We start from the raw sequence: 16,072 nt of genomic DNA, 5'->3' as shown, positions 1-16,072 counted from the left end.
TTTCTGACAAAATGCACTGTCAAACCTTGCAGTTTTCTTGATGTGCAAGCCGCTTCTTTCTGAGTCACACTTTGACCTCGTCCTCCTAAAGCTTGTTGAGCTCTGATCTTAGTTTATGGGTCTTGAAACAACAAGGAGTTTGAGGACGGGTCTTAAGGCAAATGGTCGTCCCCTTTAAGGCAGCTACTTCATGTGAGGTTGTTACAGTTTTCCATTAAGAGGAAGCTGATCTCCTCAGACACAAGAAGGAATGATCCACTTGCAAGGGAGGCTCAGAGTGACTCAGGGGTTTCAGATTCTCAGCTCTGTTTGGATACAACCAGATGGTCCCATTCCAAGTTTCAGAGTTCCTCTCCTTTGCAATCAGCGTCCTAACTTCCACATGGCAGACTTGGTAAGGCTGTGGATTTACCTGTGTTATAATTTAGCAATCCCCACAATTACGTTTGGAGTTTGATTTTCAGCAGTATTAGCCCTGTGGCAACTGGAAATAAGCAGAACTTCAAGGGCTGCAGTAGAAGGTCTCTGGTTCTCCGACCATGGCTTGTGCTGAGAGTTTAAAGACCTGAGCTCCTCCTTTTTTTTTTTTCTTTTTCTTTTTCTGAAAATGCTCCAGTCCATTCATGAGAATCTACCCCATATCACAATCCATATAGTAATTATTGCTGCCGTAATTGTCAAGTGAAGAAGCCACAAACGTCACAATCATCTACAGGAAATAATCTGATTCACCAAGATGCCACTGGATGCCATCAATTACCACCTGACACTGTGTCACTGGTGAAGGAGCTCAGCACTGCATTCAAGCCCGAGGCATGACCGACCCACCTCTCCAATCCCATTTTTGAGGGTCTGTTTCCTGGGACTGCTTCTGGTACGAGTTTTTGTAACAGTTAGGACCTGAAGATAGAAACCACATAACAGAATAGAACAGAAAGAATTGTTGATTAGGTATAAAGTTGTTAACTAGGAAACTAAAATGTAAAAATATCATCCTCAGGTATCAAATAGGTATTAAATTCAGGAAACAGCTGTCACCTCTAGGTTTGAGAGAATAAAGGGAAGAGACTGGAATTATTAAAATTTAGTAACTTAGAGGAATAGAGCTGGAACGTGACTTCCAAGAGGCACCGGCCAGCTGGCGCTGGTGTCTCTGGGCTCTGGGGAAGGATTTGTCCCCCAGGGGAAACGGCTGCCAGTCCCTTCTTCCTCCTCTGACCTTGCAAGTTCCCTTTATCACCTCCTATTAACAGAACACAACCTGAGGCCAGCTGACAAAGCAAAAACGTGGCTTTTAGAGTTTGAGCTCCAGCATGACAAAGCAGAGAAGGGTGGCTTTGGACCTGAGAGTTGGTAGCCTAATGACTAGCACATTTACCTTCCAATCTGACTTCAGCCAGATGGACGCTTCTGAGGATGCCATGGTTCTGGAAGAACCCAAGAGTCTCCAGGAATGATTTATTTATTCAGTTTCAGAGAGGGGAGGGGCATAAGGTGGTCTTCCCTTTATCTGGGTTGAACTGGACTAGAAAGCTTTTACACAAGAAGTAGATATCCCGTAGCAGCCAGCACACCCTGTCCCTAACTGTGCCCACCACAGAGATGCTACGGAGGAGAAAAAGGAAAAGCCAGGGCTTTCCTCACTGGCTGGTCCTTTATCCTTTTCTTGCTCATCCAATAACCATTGTGTTCTAAAACACCTCTCATTTTAATCTGATGTCATTTTTCGATTTTGATAGAACATCCTTGTCAAGGGCCTGAAGGACTGAACATAATGAATATTAGTGAAGTAAGTGGATTAAATTGGAAAATATTGTCACTTTATAGACTTATAAAGCAATAGCTGAGATAATAAACATTAGAGCTATCCAACAAAACAATTTCAACCTTTAAAATGCTCGAGGATAGATCTGGTAAGAGATGAAGCGTGGATTAATACACCAGGATGAATTAGCAGGGAGGAGGGGCTTTTTGGCATAAAATAGATAAACTAGGTTGACGTTTGTGATGGGAAAGTGTAATTTGATCACTTGTGGGTTTACCGAATAGTAATGGTTCCTTTTGAGTGTTTCAGGGAAGACCATTATGTATGCCTGTGGTCTGTGTTAGTGCTTCTTGTCTCTTTTACGAGTTTCAGTTTTTCTATGAAATTTTTATATGAGATAATTCTTTCTTCGTACTCTGTCCATTCTGTTCTAATTTTCATTTTTCCTGACTCTTCTTTCTCCTCCTCCTAATCCCGTTTAACTCCGATCTGATTCTTGTCTAAGTATTTCTGCAGAATCATCATTAGTCCTCACATCTTGTCCCTGTGTTAAATCTTTATTCATTAAGAGAGACAGTTGTCAATATAGAGAGACCTCTGGGACGTGAGTCAGCTCTTGGCTTTGTTGAAGTGCTGTATAAAAGTTTCTTCAAAAGTTAGAATACTATACTTCAATTAAATATATATATATACCAAAAAAAAGGCAACCTGGATTGAGAACTCCAGAAAAAAAAAAAAAGAGAAATTTCTGATGATTTTAATTTTTTAGACAGTCTTTTTTTTTTGTTAAAAAAGGTACATATTTATTTACATTAAATGTACAAATGGGAATATTTATATACATAATATTAGTTTTTAAAAATTTCTCAAGGTAAAAATTCAAACTATACAGAAAAGTATGAAGTGAAATAAATGTAAGTTTCCTCCTCCAGTATATATGTGTATATGAACACGTAATAGACTCTCAATATATTTATTTTAACACAGTTTTAAAACAGCATGCTAGGTTATTTCACTATCTGATCTTGTGACTTAACAGGTTTGCATATAATGACTTAGAGGTGTGTGCCATGCTTTTTAATGTCTACGCACTAGTCTATTTTGTGACTGCACCATACTTTTTAGAAACATGTCTTCTATGGCTAACATTTAGGTTCTTTCTGATTTTTTTGCCATCATAGGCAATACTGCAGTAAATTTTCTTGCATATACATTTATACATACATCTCTGATATAGGGTGTATTTCTTCAGGTAGAATGGTTTAGCTAAAAATTTATGTCTATTTTAATTTTGATTGTTTTGCCTAATTACCTCCAAATACATTGTGCCACTTTATGTTCTTACCTACATATGTGTTCGTTTCACTGCATCCTCACTGATGCTGGATATTAGCAAATGCTTTGATTTAATCCTGTTTGGTATCACAAGTAGTATCATGTTTTGGGTTTTTTTTTTTTTCTTTCTCCTTTTTCAGTTTTATTAGGTAGAATTATTATACATACGCATACACATTATATTGCATGTAAACTATATATATGGTATACTGCACAGTTTTTTAGTTGACATATAGGTACTAATTATTGTTTCTAAGAACAGATTAGATCTTTAGCTTTTTAAATTTACATAGTTATCAAAGGAAATAAAGCTAACTACAAAATAAGAATCAGCAAACTTTAATTTTTTAGACAGTCTTTTTTTTATTGAGGTCTAATCAGTTTACAGTGTGTCAGTTTCTGGTGTACAGCACATTGCTTCAGTCATACGTGAATATGCATATATTCATTTTCTTATTTTTGGACAGTCTTTTACTATTTTTTTATAAGAACTCAGAGAGACCTGACAGTTCTGCAATTCACAGAAATGTTGCTCTACCAGAGCAACAGTTGAATCCAGTGCTTTGGGGAACCACCTCTGGTATTAGACTTGGGTTCAAATCATGGCCTTGATACTTGTTGTGGTATATAACTTTGAATGTATTATCCAATGGTTTTGAAATGTGATTTTCTTGTCTGAAAGTGGGAATGATGCCTAACTTGGGCTGTTACGAGGATTGAAAAAAGGCGTGGTCTAAAGTGCTTGGCGTGATTCTCAGCACAGAGCAAGTAATATAAATCGGTGGACGTTAAAAAAAAAAGAGAATCTCTGGGCTTTAGTTTTCTCTTCCATAAGACAAAGAAATTACACTATATACTAGACTAAGATGCCTTGATTTCTAACGTTGCACATGCCTGGAACTTTGAGGAAGTTTTCAGGATTGAGGACTACTGGGCTAACAAATACTACTCACGTGGAGGAAAAAAAATTTTTCCCTTAGGCAAACCCCATAGAGAAAATGATCATTGTTTAACAAGGAAGACTCTTCCAAAATTAAGAATTTTTGTGACTCTTAATTTTTGTGATCCCAAGTTCTGGGATTACAATGGACCCTTTATCCTGGGCAGAAATTTAAAATAGATATAATAGTGGTGATCTGTCGACTGTTTTAAAGTGGAAAGAGACAAAATGAACAATCTTCAAGTTGCTAATTATTGCAGGTTTACTAACTGTGAAATAAATTTCTGGAATTACAAGTCCTTTACAAGAGGAGATGGAGTTGTAGGTGAAGGTTTCCTTGGGGTAAAAGTAGAAGAAATATCTCTAAATCAGTTTAGGGCTGAAGTAATGGACAGAAAATTGAAATGACAGGCCTAAAGCATTGTTTGGCAGAGCAGCTAGGCTGCAACATCTGTCATCGTATTGATCTCCTGGGTTGTGCTTATCCGGCGGGCCAGGCCAGTGTCTCCTGACTTCCCCACCTCTCTCAGTGCATGAGTTGGAGAAGGTACTGTTCTGTGGAAGAGAGCCCTTTTTTAAGTTAAGCTGTACTCCTCTGCTAGGACCCTAGCTCCTCTTCAAGGAGAGGAGTGGTAATACACTTAGTGTCATTTTCCCAAGAGTAACAGGTGTGTCTGATAAATTTCAGTGGGTCACTCACTCATTCATTTATGTATTCATCCATCCATCCATTCAATACATATTTAGTGAGCATCTGTCAAAGGCCAGGCACTATGACAAGTGCTGAATCAGTCCTGAACAGCCTGGACATGCCCCGGCATCGTGGACGTTGGAGTCTCTCCTCTCGTAGACTTGTAATCCTCAATTATTCTTTCCCTTCTCCTTCCACTTCCCAAGCCTCCAAAAGATTTTGGCATATTTTTGTCATTGAAAGCTTTTGTCTTTTTTACAGGTTAAAAATTAGGTGGTGCAAATCTTAGAGGAAAAGTTCGCAGGGTTTTGTTGGTTCTGAAACACTTCAGATGCTTCTCCTGTTGAAATCTTTCGGAGATCCCACTGAGCAAAACTTTTGCCTGTTGGAGTGGATGGGTTTTACCTTCCTTACATGTAGCTGCAATGTGTGCGCTCCTCCCCTTCCCCTCAATGCTCTTGTTTTCTTTGTGAAATTGTCTTGTCTTTAAATTTCTTTTCTATCGTACTGTGTAAGATGGAGACCTGGAATTATGAAAGACCCACTTTTCGTTACTTTATAACTCAAGGAAAGGGCAAAGGGGAAACTAGCTTTTATTAATAATTCTATTGCTAATAATTATTAAAAATAATATTTAGTAATACACACCGGGCAGTGTGTCTTGACTTTCTAATGAGGTATGTATTTTTTCCCAGAGCAGTATCTTCTTTATTGAGATCGGAGAAAGTAATCTGCAGATTGCAAGGGCTCAAATGTATTGCTGACTCACTGATATTTTAACCTTTTTTTTCTTCTTTATTAACACATTACACATCACTCTACACATCAACCTCAAATTCTATCAAGGATTTAAAACTCTTTTTATAATTTAAGACATCTATACCTTCCTTTCAAGTTCTGTGTCTGGCAGTGTTCTGGTATAAGCCTCTCAGAAATGTGTTCATGTTGTTATTTCAGTGTGGCCTTTTCTGCTGCAGAAATTTGGCTTAATGTGAATCATTTGAATGAATAAGACTTGTTGCTAGTTCTCTGCAAGTCTAAAAAAATCTGCATGATACGCCCCAAGGATGTGAAGCGGTAATACAAGGGATTTTAAACCTATCATAACGTGCTGTCCTCTAACTCATTGTAAACTACCACAGAGTTCAGAATCTAATCCAGTGATAGAAAAATCTCTATTTCAAAATGGAGGTTTTCTCTTTTCATGATTAGCTGTTGCGACTGCATTTTATAGTGTCACAGAAGCCCTTTGAATATCAGTGTTCTATAGATGGGATTCAATCATGTGTTGAGGGATAGCGTTTTCTAAATGTCCTGTGACAATACCTTCCCTTGAAATGCCTTCCTATACTTGTAATTAACATAGCTACAAAATTTGAGGATAGGCAGTCCGCTTTAGAAATCCCAGCCCAGAGTACTATGTTTAGATTCCTTTTCTCTGACTTTTGTAACAAATACATACTTCTGGTAGTTGAACACAATTCTGAAAGTGGGCTTCTACCCTTTATTCAATTACCCAATTAGTCAATTTTAGGATTTTCAAAAAAACAGTGTGTGCATGTGTGTGTGTGTGTATCTTTGTATTCTGGGAATTTTCAAATACACACAATAGTAGTAAGAACAGAGTGACCTCTTATGGCATCATATTCTTCAGTGTCGACATTTTGCTACTGTCGTTTCATCTGTTAACCCAGTTTCTTCTTGGAGAATTTAAACTAAACCCCAGACATCATATTATTTGCCCATAAATACTTTGATACATTTCCTAGATTTTTAATGTTAGGTAAAATTCGAGACTAAAATTGTTATATTTACTTTATTCTTGGTTTTTTTGTCTGAAATGAACATGGTTGATTCTAATTAGAACATGTTCCATGTTGATGAGTTTAGTTTTCCTAGGTTCATTTTTGTCTCTCCTTGATTGCCACCCAAACCCTATTTTGTTCTTGTCGTAGCCAGCAGCTTGTATTCTGTTCTAGTATTAAACAGAGCACGAAAAGCATACAATTTATGCGAACGTATAAGTGATTTTAAAACTCTGTTTTTATTGACTATTTCTGTTTCTTGGGAGTCAGATCGTTAGGAAAGACTTTCATTTTGGGCATATATCATCACTAGAAAGTGATTACAAACTGTGAGTTGACACGTAGGAATGCGGTGGATGTTTTGAGTATAGGTTAGTAAAAGGAAACTGGGTCATTGGTGTAAACCTAGGCAAACGTGATTTGGATTTTAGGACTTAAGAATTACTCTACTTCACAAGATAATCCCATGTGTGTTTTTGCTCTGAAACTATGCTATGTTGGCCAACTTGAAAAGCGTAAATAAACGAACAGGAGAAATTTGTGATAGTTCCCTACGTTGCTTCTATTGCTTATATGCTCAAACCAGCTGTAGTACCTCCAAGACTGATTCGGCGGCTAATCTCTTTTCAGCGGAGCTCCCGCCGCCGTATACCGCCATTGCCAGCCCAGACGCCAGTGGTATTCCGGTCATAAACTGCCGCGTGTGCCAGTCTCTCATCAATTTGGATGGCAAGCTTCACCAGCACGTGGTTAAGTGCACGGTTTGCAATGAAGCTACAGTAAGTGAAGATTTCCATTAATAAAAGCACATCGTCTCCCTGAAGTGCTCCAGCAATGTTACTTAAAAGTAGATGTGGGCTGGATACAGATGTGGCCGTATTGTTTTCATCCTTGCTTCTCTCTGGCAGTCTATTTCTCTTTTGTCATACAAGGATGCCTCCAGGTGTTTAAAGCTAAAGCCATTACGAAAATTTCATTATGAACTTAAATCTAATGCCATTTGGCTCTTTATTTCTAAAAAGAGACCGACCATAGACAGTTATTTATAGTTATCTTCATTGTCTATCCACATCACAACCAAATCCATTCTGATTTTCACTAAAATGAAATATATTAAAGTTCACTACAAACATGGACTATGTACTTATTACGTGGAAAATTATTTAAAAGTGTTTTATATCTCTAAGATGTCAGTATGGTTTTTCTGGGCTTTTGTGATTATGCATTTATTATTGACATCTGTGTCAAAGCATTTACAAACAGCTTGGTATATTCGATTTATTTGATACTAATTAAGTGAAATATTCAAAAAATCTGAAGAACACATTTTTTAACTGAACTTTGGGAAGAGCACCTAAATTTCAAGTAAGATTTTTATAGTTTTAAGTAAGGAACTGGGGAAGTGTATACAAGTGTATGTTGGTTAAATTAAATATATTTCTACTTTCATGGTTAGGGTTTATTTTTAAAATTTCAATGTGTCTCAGAATTTGCCATTACATGTACACAGCACTACAGGGAGCCTAGTATTTAGGAATCGTTTTCTTCTCTACACAGACAAGCTTTGGCCATGTGTACTTTGGTTAATCTTCTGTTTTTGTATTTTCTGCCCTTATCAGCCAATTAAAAACCCCCCAGCAGGGAAGAAGTATGTTAGATGCCCTTGTAATTGTCTCCTCATTTGTAAGGACACATCTCGGCGAATAGGATGTCCAAGACCCAACTGGTAAGACATAGAGATTCATTCCCTCATTCATTCATTTGTTCAATCCAACAAGTTCTTATTAAAAGTTCATTACGTGCCACATTTTGTTCTAAACCAAGTTTTTGTCCTCAAAGAAATTATAGGCCCTATAATTTTTTTTTGTTTATTAAAGAAGTGCTATTGCTTAGTTTGAAATTAATGCTCACGGGTATTTGTAAGATAATATTCTTGAATGAGCAATGAAAGTTTTCTTGATGTTATGTAAGTACTTAATTCTCTGTAATAAATCGATGACTCATTAAATTTAACTAAAAATAATCAATTAGTTCACCTTTGACATATTTCATCTTAACCTGGAAGCGTTTTAATAATCAGTGTGCGCTATACCACATCTCAGCACTTTGCACTAGTCTTTGCTGAGTATAATCTATGTAACAAGTGCCAGCTCCTTGCCCATGCATGCCAAATGCCGTGCGGGATAGGAGTCCATCGAAACCTTAACTGGTTTTTTCCTGTGATTTCTGTCTGTTTGACCATTATGTGAATCACTTTCTACCCCATCTGATGGTAGACTGGGAAACCGAAAGGACAGGGGCGTCCTACTTTGCATTCTGTCCAACTCTGATTAAGTAGACATCAAGGAATACCAGCCTACTCAGAGAAATTTGACTGTGACTGAGCACTCTGGTCCCTTCGTGGCACACTTGTATTTGTTAATGCACGATATTTTAACTTACTTAGTCTTCTCTCAAACTCAAGTTGTCTTCCTAGATAGTGAATGGTGAGAACAGTTTTCTGATTTGAACTTATAAGAAGCTGGAAACAGCAGTTAAATGGTTCCCAAGGTCATCTGATTAGGACCAACACCATAATATATGTTTTCAATCCCATTCCATCTCATTTTTTTGCTTTTGAAATACTGGCTATTGCTATTTTCTATGATTTTGGCCCTAAAGCTAGACATTTAATTCACTTAGTTTATAAACCAGGTATAACCCATTTTCAGTGCTATATTCCATGTCTTTGGGCCTGTATTACAAGTTTTGCCCTCCATCCATTTGTGGGATAATGAAGTTGTTTCCTATCTCTTTCCACAGTAGACGCATAATTAACCTTGGCCCAGTAATGCTTATTTCTGAAGAACAACCAGCTCAACCTGCATTGCCAGTCCAGCCAGAAGGTACAAGGGTCGTGTGTGGGCACTGTGGAAACACGTTCTTGGTACGTGACAAGACATTTGTCCTAGGGACATCACTCTGTAAATATAGGTCATGATTACATAGATTTGATCTACTCATAGTCTTATAGTTTTGTCCAAGTACAAATTGATCAAAAGTTTGAAATTGAGCCTTTTTCAGAAAGACAGTTAATCAGAGCTGCAGCTAGGATGCACTGTATCCTTTGTGAGTCACATATAAGGTACACACTCTGATGGATTCATTTGCGAAGAAAGGCTTCTCTGGGTGGGCTGATGAGAAGCAGCGTTCTGTCTCCAGGCAGAGCAGCTTGGGCGTCTTGGTTTGGTGAGTCTACCGCCCACCCTCACTTCCTCAGCAGAGCACAACGTGCACAGTTTCATACAGAGGCCTTGCTGCACGGTTCTAGGTTCAAGAAACATTCTCATTCTGATTGATCAAAGTTTTTCTGAGTTTTAAATATGAAACTTGGAGTAAAGGGAACTAACTCTGGTATCCTTAATTAGATAAATCTTTGGATAAAAAATCAGAACATAAAGTAGGTTGACTTTATAATTTGTTAAAATGTAGAGCAAAAATTATAGGAGTTCTTGTTTTACTTTTAACGTTAACCCTAAGCTTGATCTTAAAAAGTTAATTTCATAATGACTTACCCCATCAGGAAGATAAAGAACAGGGGTTTTTTTTTGTTATTCAGCCTCCAAAGGAGACAAAAGATTTTCCTTAGTAGCTAACTGCTAAAGGAACCTTCCAGAGGGTAGACATGGGGAGAGCTGAGGTTGCAGTGGTTTATAAACAAGACCTGTTGTCATTAAGGGAAGAAGCAGCTTGAGAAAGTGTAGATTATTTGCTCTTTTTTCCTTCTAATTTTTATTTATGATAAAGTAATTCATGTATAATAACTTCAAATGTCAAGGAGTATTGTAAAGCTTATAGGGAAAATGGTGGTCATCTCTTTATCTAACTCACCCCCCGTTACCATCCCCCAAATACCTTCAACTCATTCAGCTGCTCTTCTGGTATGTACTTCCATGTGTTTAAATTGTTTGCTTATCTTTTTTTCTTTCTGATTAAGCAATTTTAGATATTACCTATTACTTTACAAAATGAAAGCTGACGATTTAGCATTCTTACTGCCCCTGCCTACACTCATAGTCCTTTCTCTGCTTTCGTACTTGTAGTAAGAGTTTTAATATTTTATTCGATTAATACTTAGTGTTTACATTTTTATAATTAGGTAAATTATGTTCGCAGCTGAGCCAAGTACTACATTACATTTCTCTCCTGTATGGCTTTTAAAGTTTTCTTGGATTTGTTCATGATCACCCTTCCCTCTTTTGGATTTGTTTAATTTTTTATTTATAAATCATTAGTTCTTCCCATATTCTTCCGTAGAGCTATAAAACTCCTGTCAATGTAGTCAGACACATCAGGAAATCTGTTTAGGCTTCCTGCTGCACAGCTGTTAGGCTGTGACTTTCCTTCACCTTATTCTAGGAATTCCTGTTACCTCTTTTCCGTGTTAGATCCTGCGCCGTCCTTACAGTTCTTAGTTTAGTCCTTAATTTTGTTGGAGCATATCCTGTCTTAGCTTTCTGAGAAAAAATGCACGGAAATAAATTTGAGTCTTTTTACTTCTTAAAAGATTTTTAATATAATCTCATATTCACTTTATAATTTGTCCAAATGTAGAATTATTGGTTGCGAGTTGTTTCCTCGGAAACTTGAAGGCTTTGCTCTGCTATTGATGAGATCAACTGCTGTTCTGACTCCTGATCCTTCCCATGTGACCTATTTTTCCCTCTTTATTTTCTCTCATTTTCTACTTCCTCTTTCATTTCTCCTAGGTTCTGAAATTATATTAGAATGTGCCTTAGGGATGATCTTTTTGAGCTCATTGTCTGGATGCTCAGTGGACCCTTTTGTAGTCCACTCCATTTCCTTTGTTCCATCTTCCTGTAACTCTTGAGATTGTATCACCTGAACTGACATACTCTTTCTTTCTCTCTCATTTTTTTAAAAACTTTTTTTTCAGATTTGGCTTTTTCTTTTATTACTTGGAAACTTCCTCAACTATATCTTCTAAACTTAAATTTTAAAGTTCAGATTATCTAAATTAATTTTTAATTTCTAAGAGTTCTTTATGTTATCTATTTTTCTAAATAGCATTATCATCTTTATGGCATCTTTCTGAAGCTATTAATTATATTTTTTCTGAGGTTTTGTTTTTCTTATGCCTTGTCTCTGTTTTCTTTTTTTTCCCATTTTTTTTTATTGAGTTATAGTCAGTTTACAATGTTCTGTCAATTTCTGGTGTACAGCACAATGCTTCAGTCATACATGAATATACCTATATTCATTTTCATATTCTTTTTCACCATGAGCTACTACAAGATCTTAAATATATTTCCCTGTGCAATACAGTATAAACTTGTTTATCTATTCTATATATATCTGTCAGTATCTACAAATCTTGAACTCTCAGTTGTCCCTTCCCACCCCTTCTCCCCTGGCAACCACAAGTTTGTATTCTATGTCTGTGAGTCTGTTTCTGTTTTGTTTTTGGGTTTTTTTTTTTTTCCTGTTTTCTTTTTTTTCTGTTTGTTTTTCTTTTCTGATAGAAGTTTTACTGAAAAACTCATTCATATTTGAGAGTAAGTTACTAGTTGGACTCTCTAAGTATCCAGCAGGTGCTAAACTTTCTTCCTTCCTTCCTTCCCTCCATCTTTCCCTCCCTCTTTTTCATTCCTTCTTCTCTGTCCACCTCCTCCACCTCATCTTTCTTCTTCCTATTTATCTTCTTCTTTTTCTCTTCTTCAAGAGCTGCCAACTATTAGTATCAATGTCTTTTTTTTTTTTTTTAAGGCAAGTGTCTCTGGGGAATAACCCTCTGATCTCTTAGAAGAGGTATATCTGAGAGACACTTATGGGAGCTAAGAAAGAAGAACAGGGGTGAAGTTCTCATCTGCTGTTCAGACCGTAGACTTTGACCTAACTCCTTTGTTTTTAGAATGGTGTTTTATTCTTGCCTTCTGCTGGGCCTGGTGTTGCTAAGTTCACAGGCTCTCTGGTTCAAGTTCTTTGAGACAATAAATCGCTCTTCGCTTGCATCACTCTTCCCTCCCAATGGGAGAGAGGGGTTTTGGGGGATGACGGGAAGAGTTTAGAACTGATGCTACTGTTTTCATCACTACCCCGAACTCCCACCTTTGAAAGCACCGTGTAGCCCCAATGTCTGAACTATTGTGGCCATGCAGTTGAATCAGCCTGCTTTTCGTTGGCTATCACTCTGTAGCCAGGCAGCTTAACCCCTTTGTTAAGTTAGTTACCAAGTCTTCATCAGCTTTCCATCGCCCAGAAATTCAAGGGCGTTTCTCCTTGGATTCTCCTTGTCCTTAAGGTATTATACATTTGTAAATCCAGTTTACTATCATTTCAGTCAGCTTTGGGAAAGGAAATGGAAATCCATTTGATTTATTACATTTAACTAGAATTTCAAGGATTTTTTTTAATCTAGTAGGACAAGATAAATCTTCTTTGCACTTACATTTTATTGATTAAATCAGTGGCCAAGTACGTGAATTAGGCGACATATTTGTTGGGGATAGTGAAAAATTTATTTTTTAAATCACTATTGATTTACTATAGGATGACTCCCTTTGTAGGTATTGGTACATATCAAGTGAAATGACTAAATTAAATATATATGTAATATATATTTACTATCCTTTTCTTTCTTGTATGCAAAGAAATTATATTTTGAATTACCATTTTAAAATCTTCAGAATAGATTTTTTTCAACTTACTTCAGTGAACTCCCTTCTATAATTAGTTTGCTTTTGCATTCTACCCCGTTATGTTTTATATTCTAAATCCTCGTCATGGGTAAATCCTTGCAGCCGCATTTTAAGTGAGCTGATTTCATTTGTTCAAAAATATATATTGAGTGTGTACCAGATACTGGTCTATGCACTGGGGAAATAGGAAGGTGCAGTCCCCGCCCTCATGAGATTTTCTAATCTCATAGGAGGAGAGAGACAATTAAAGCAGGAATTACGTGGAATATATTTAGGTTGCAGCCAGGAAACGCAGAGTGTTCTTAGTGTGCATACGAAGGCACCTCGCCTAGAGGAAGCGACGTTATCCTAAGAGTAATGGAAAGCTACAGCAGAGCTTTATGACTAATTCACCCATACATGGTTGCTACGTGTGTAACAGATTGCGCACGGGCAAGCCCGAAGACTAGTTACTTAGCTTTTCTTATTCACAAAAGTGATGACAATGGTCATAAATAGCATAAAGTATTTGAGAGAGAATTGACTCTAGTGATAACAGGGTAGATAAGGGAATGAGGAGAAAAGTAAAATTAAAGACGACTGTTACAAAGGTTTATGTTTAAGGTTTTGAAATCTTCTGGAAGTGAATTCTAGAGAATAATCTAAGCTGAGAGATTAGATTGATGTGTATGTGACATGGCTTTTATTTTTTTTTAATAATTTATGCATTTAAATATTTTCTTTGTAGAAGAAAATTACTGAAGTAAAATGCAAGCCAGAGATGAGCTTATGAAAGGAGCTCCTTCTTAGTTAATATGCAGTGCAGGCAAGTAAATCATATTAGCATATAATTATGATTTAAAACCTTTAAGTCTTTAGGAGGAAAGGGTCTTTGGGATTAATATATAGTATTTAAAGATAACTTCAAAATTCCCAGAAAACAAAGTTTTTGGTAATTAGGAGAGCACAATACTAAAGTGGAGGCTATCACCTTTGAGAGTTTCAGATTAATGAGACATGCTGAGTATTATGGAAAATAAACAGACCTGAAAAGTCTCAATTCTGACTTGAGGACTTCACTTTATCCTTATTATTATTCTGATCCAAATAATCTTACATCCTTTGTAGTATTCTTTGCCCTTCAAGCTTTTAACTAATAGGATAATTCATTTACTTACTCCCTATGTGTTTCAGCCTTGGCTTACAAGACCCAAAAGCAAGTCCAATAGCATTGAAAATAAAATATGAAAAAATCAGGGAGAATGAAAAATAAAGTAGAAATATGATGAAGCCACGCAGAAGAATATATGTACACATAATATTTAAACCTGTGAAGTTGTTAAATTTGACTGAATTTTAGCTGTGAGCCATCTATGGTCAATGAAAAGAGGAAAACAACTTGTTACAAGATATTCATGATGTTTCCTTAAAAGTTCACGTCGGAGCTTTTACTAAAATGCTGAGACCCAAGAGAGAATTATTCCTATGGATTAAGATAAAAGAACAGTATAATGGACTGCGTCCTCAACCATATCTGTCATTTATAGTAACATAATATAATATCACTGTCATAATGCTAAAGTGAAATCTACTACGAATTTATGCTGTTCATACTATTCGTTTCACGGCCTGACTGAAACCAAGGATAATATTTAGAAAAGCTAAATCTGTGTTTTCCAAAGTGTATTCATTAGAACACTCATTTTATAGGATAGTAATAAGTGTTATGTGAATAAAGAGTTCTAGGATACTTGAGAATTTCCAGGAGGAAAGAAAATTCAACAGAATGTTTCTACAGGTGTATTCCTCAGCACTTTGAGCATGTATCGTTGTTAGAATCCAAGAGGACGTTTTATCTGGTTTGTGCAAACATTTTAGAATCTCCAGACAATTTTAAGGGAATGACCTAGCTAGACCAGTGTTTTGAGGGACATTGTTTAAAAAATAATTTCCCAGAAGATTAAAGGTGATACAAGCTAGTCCTCCATTAAAAAGTAAAGAAGTTTCTTAAGACAACTAAACAGCAGAGAGCTTACTATTGCATCTATACCGGGCAGGCATTCTCTGTCATTAATGAAAGGCAAGTCCACGTGCTTTGTCAAGTAACACTTGGTTATGGAGTTGGCATTTTCCAGTAAACTCTAACACAACCTACGATATGTGCCTGAATCATAGAGGATGGTTGAAACTTTGCCCTGAAGTGGGCCAATGTAGTACCTTCAGACAGGTTCAGATTTGCTTCACTTGTTCCCAGGGTCCTCTGGGTTGATGCTATAGCAGAGAGTGACCGTAGTTTTAACTTGAACATACTTCAGAGTATTGATGACACCAGTTGCCTACTGTACCCATTAAAAAATAAAATCCAGCAGGGTACTATCAAATGACTAGGTTTTAGCAGTGTAACTTCCTCATGTGCCTTCTAAGACTGATTTAAAAATATACTTTTGAGAAACTAAAATGGTTAGAAAGAGCCAAATATTGGAAGACGTCTAGTAAAAATGATTGGGTTTTAGAGAAGTTGCTCTTAATCTTTCTGATAGAAAATAGATAATTATTCACAATAGCCAAAATATGGGAACAGTGCAAATTCATCCTCAATGGATGAATGGATTAAAAAGATGTGGTACATATATACAATGGAATATTATTCAGCCATGAGAAAGGAAGATATCCTGCCATTTGTGACAATACAGATGGACCTTGAGCACATTTTGTTAAGTGAGATGTCTGACAGACAGAGAAAGATGAGGACTGTATGATATTCCTTATATCTAGACTTTTTTAAAAACTCAAACTTATGAAAAACAGAGTGAAGTAGTGGTTACCAGGGATTGGGGTGAGGGTAGGATAAGACTGATA

At 36.7% G+C, this 16,072-nt stretch overlaps 1 protein-coding gene across 1 annotated transcript in view; it reads left to right on the top strand.

Annotated features, from left to right (window-relative positions):
• The window catches only part of PIP4P2 (phosphatidylinositol-4,5-bisphosphate 4-phosphatase 2), a 51,960-nt gene that overhangs the window by 19,849 nt on the left and 16,039 nt on the right, over positions 1-16,072 (top strand). The window contains exons 2-4 of the mRNA XM_045505459.2: positions 7,167-7,315; positions 8,156-8,262; positions 9,339-9,462. Of these exons, the coding sequence (XP_045361415.2) occupies positions 7,167-7,315; positions 8,156-8,262; positions 9,339-9,462 (380 nt within the window). The remainder of the gene's footprint in view (positions 1-7,166; positions 7,316-8,155; positions 8,263-9,338; positions 9,463-16,072) is intronic.

This window comes from Camelus bactrianus, chromosome 25 (genome assembly GCF_048773025.1).
Source record: "Camelus bactrianus isolate YW-2024 breed Bactrian camel chromosome 25, ASM4877302v1, whole genome shotgun sequence".
Taxonomy (NCBI): Eukaryota; Metazoa; Chordata; class Mammalia; order Artiodactyla; family Camelidae; genus Camelus; species Camelus bactrianus.
Note: the sequence above shows the minus strand (reverse complement) of the source record. Positions and strands in the feature narration are given on the sequence as shown.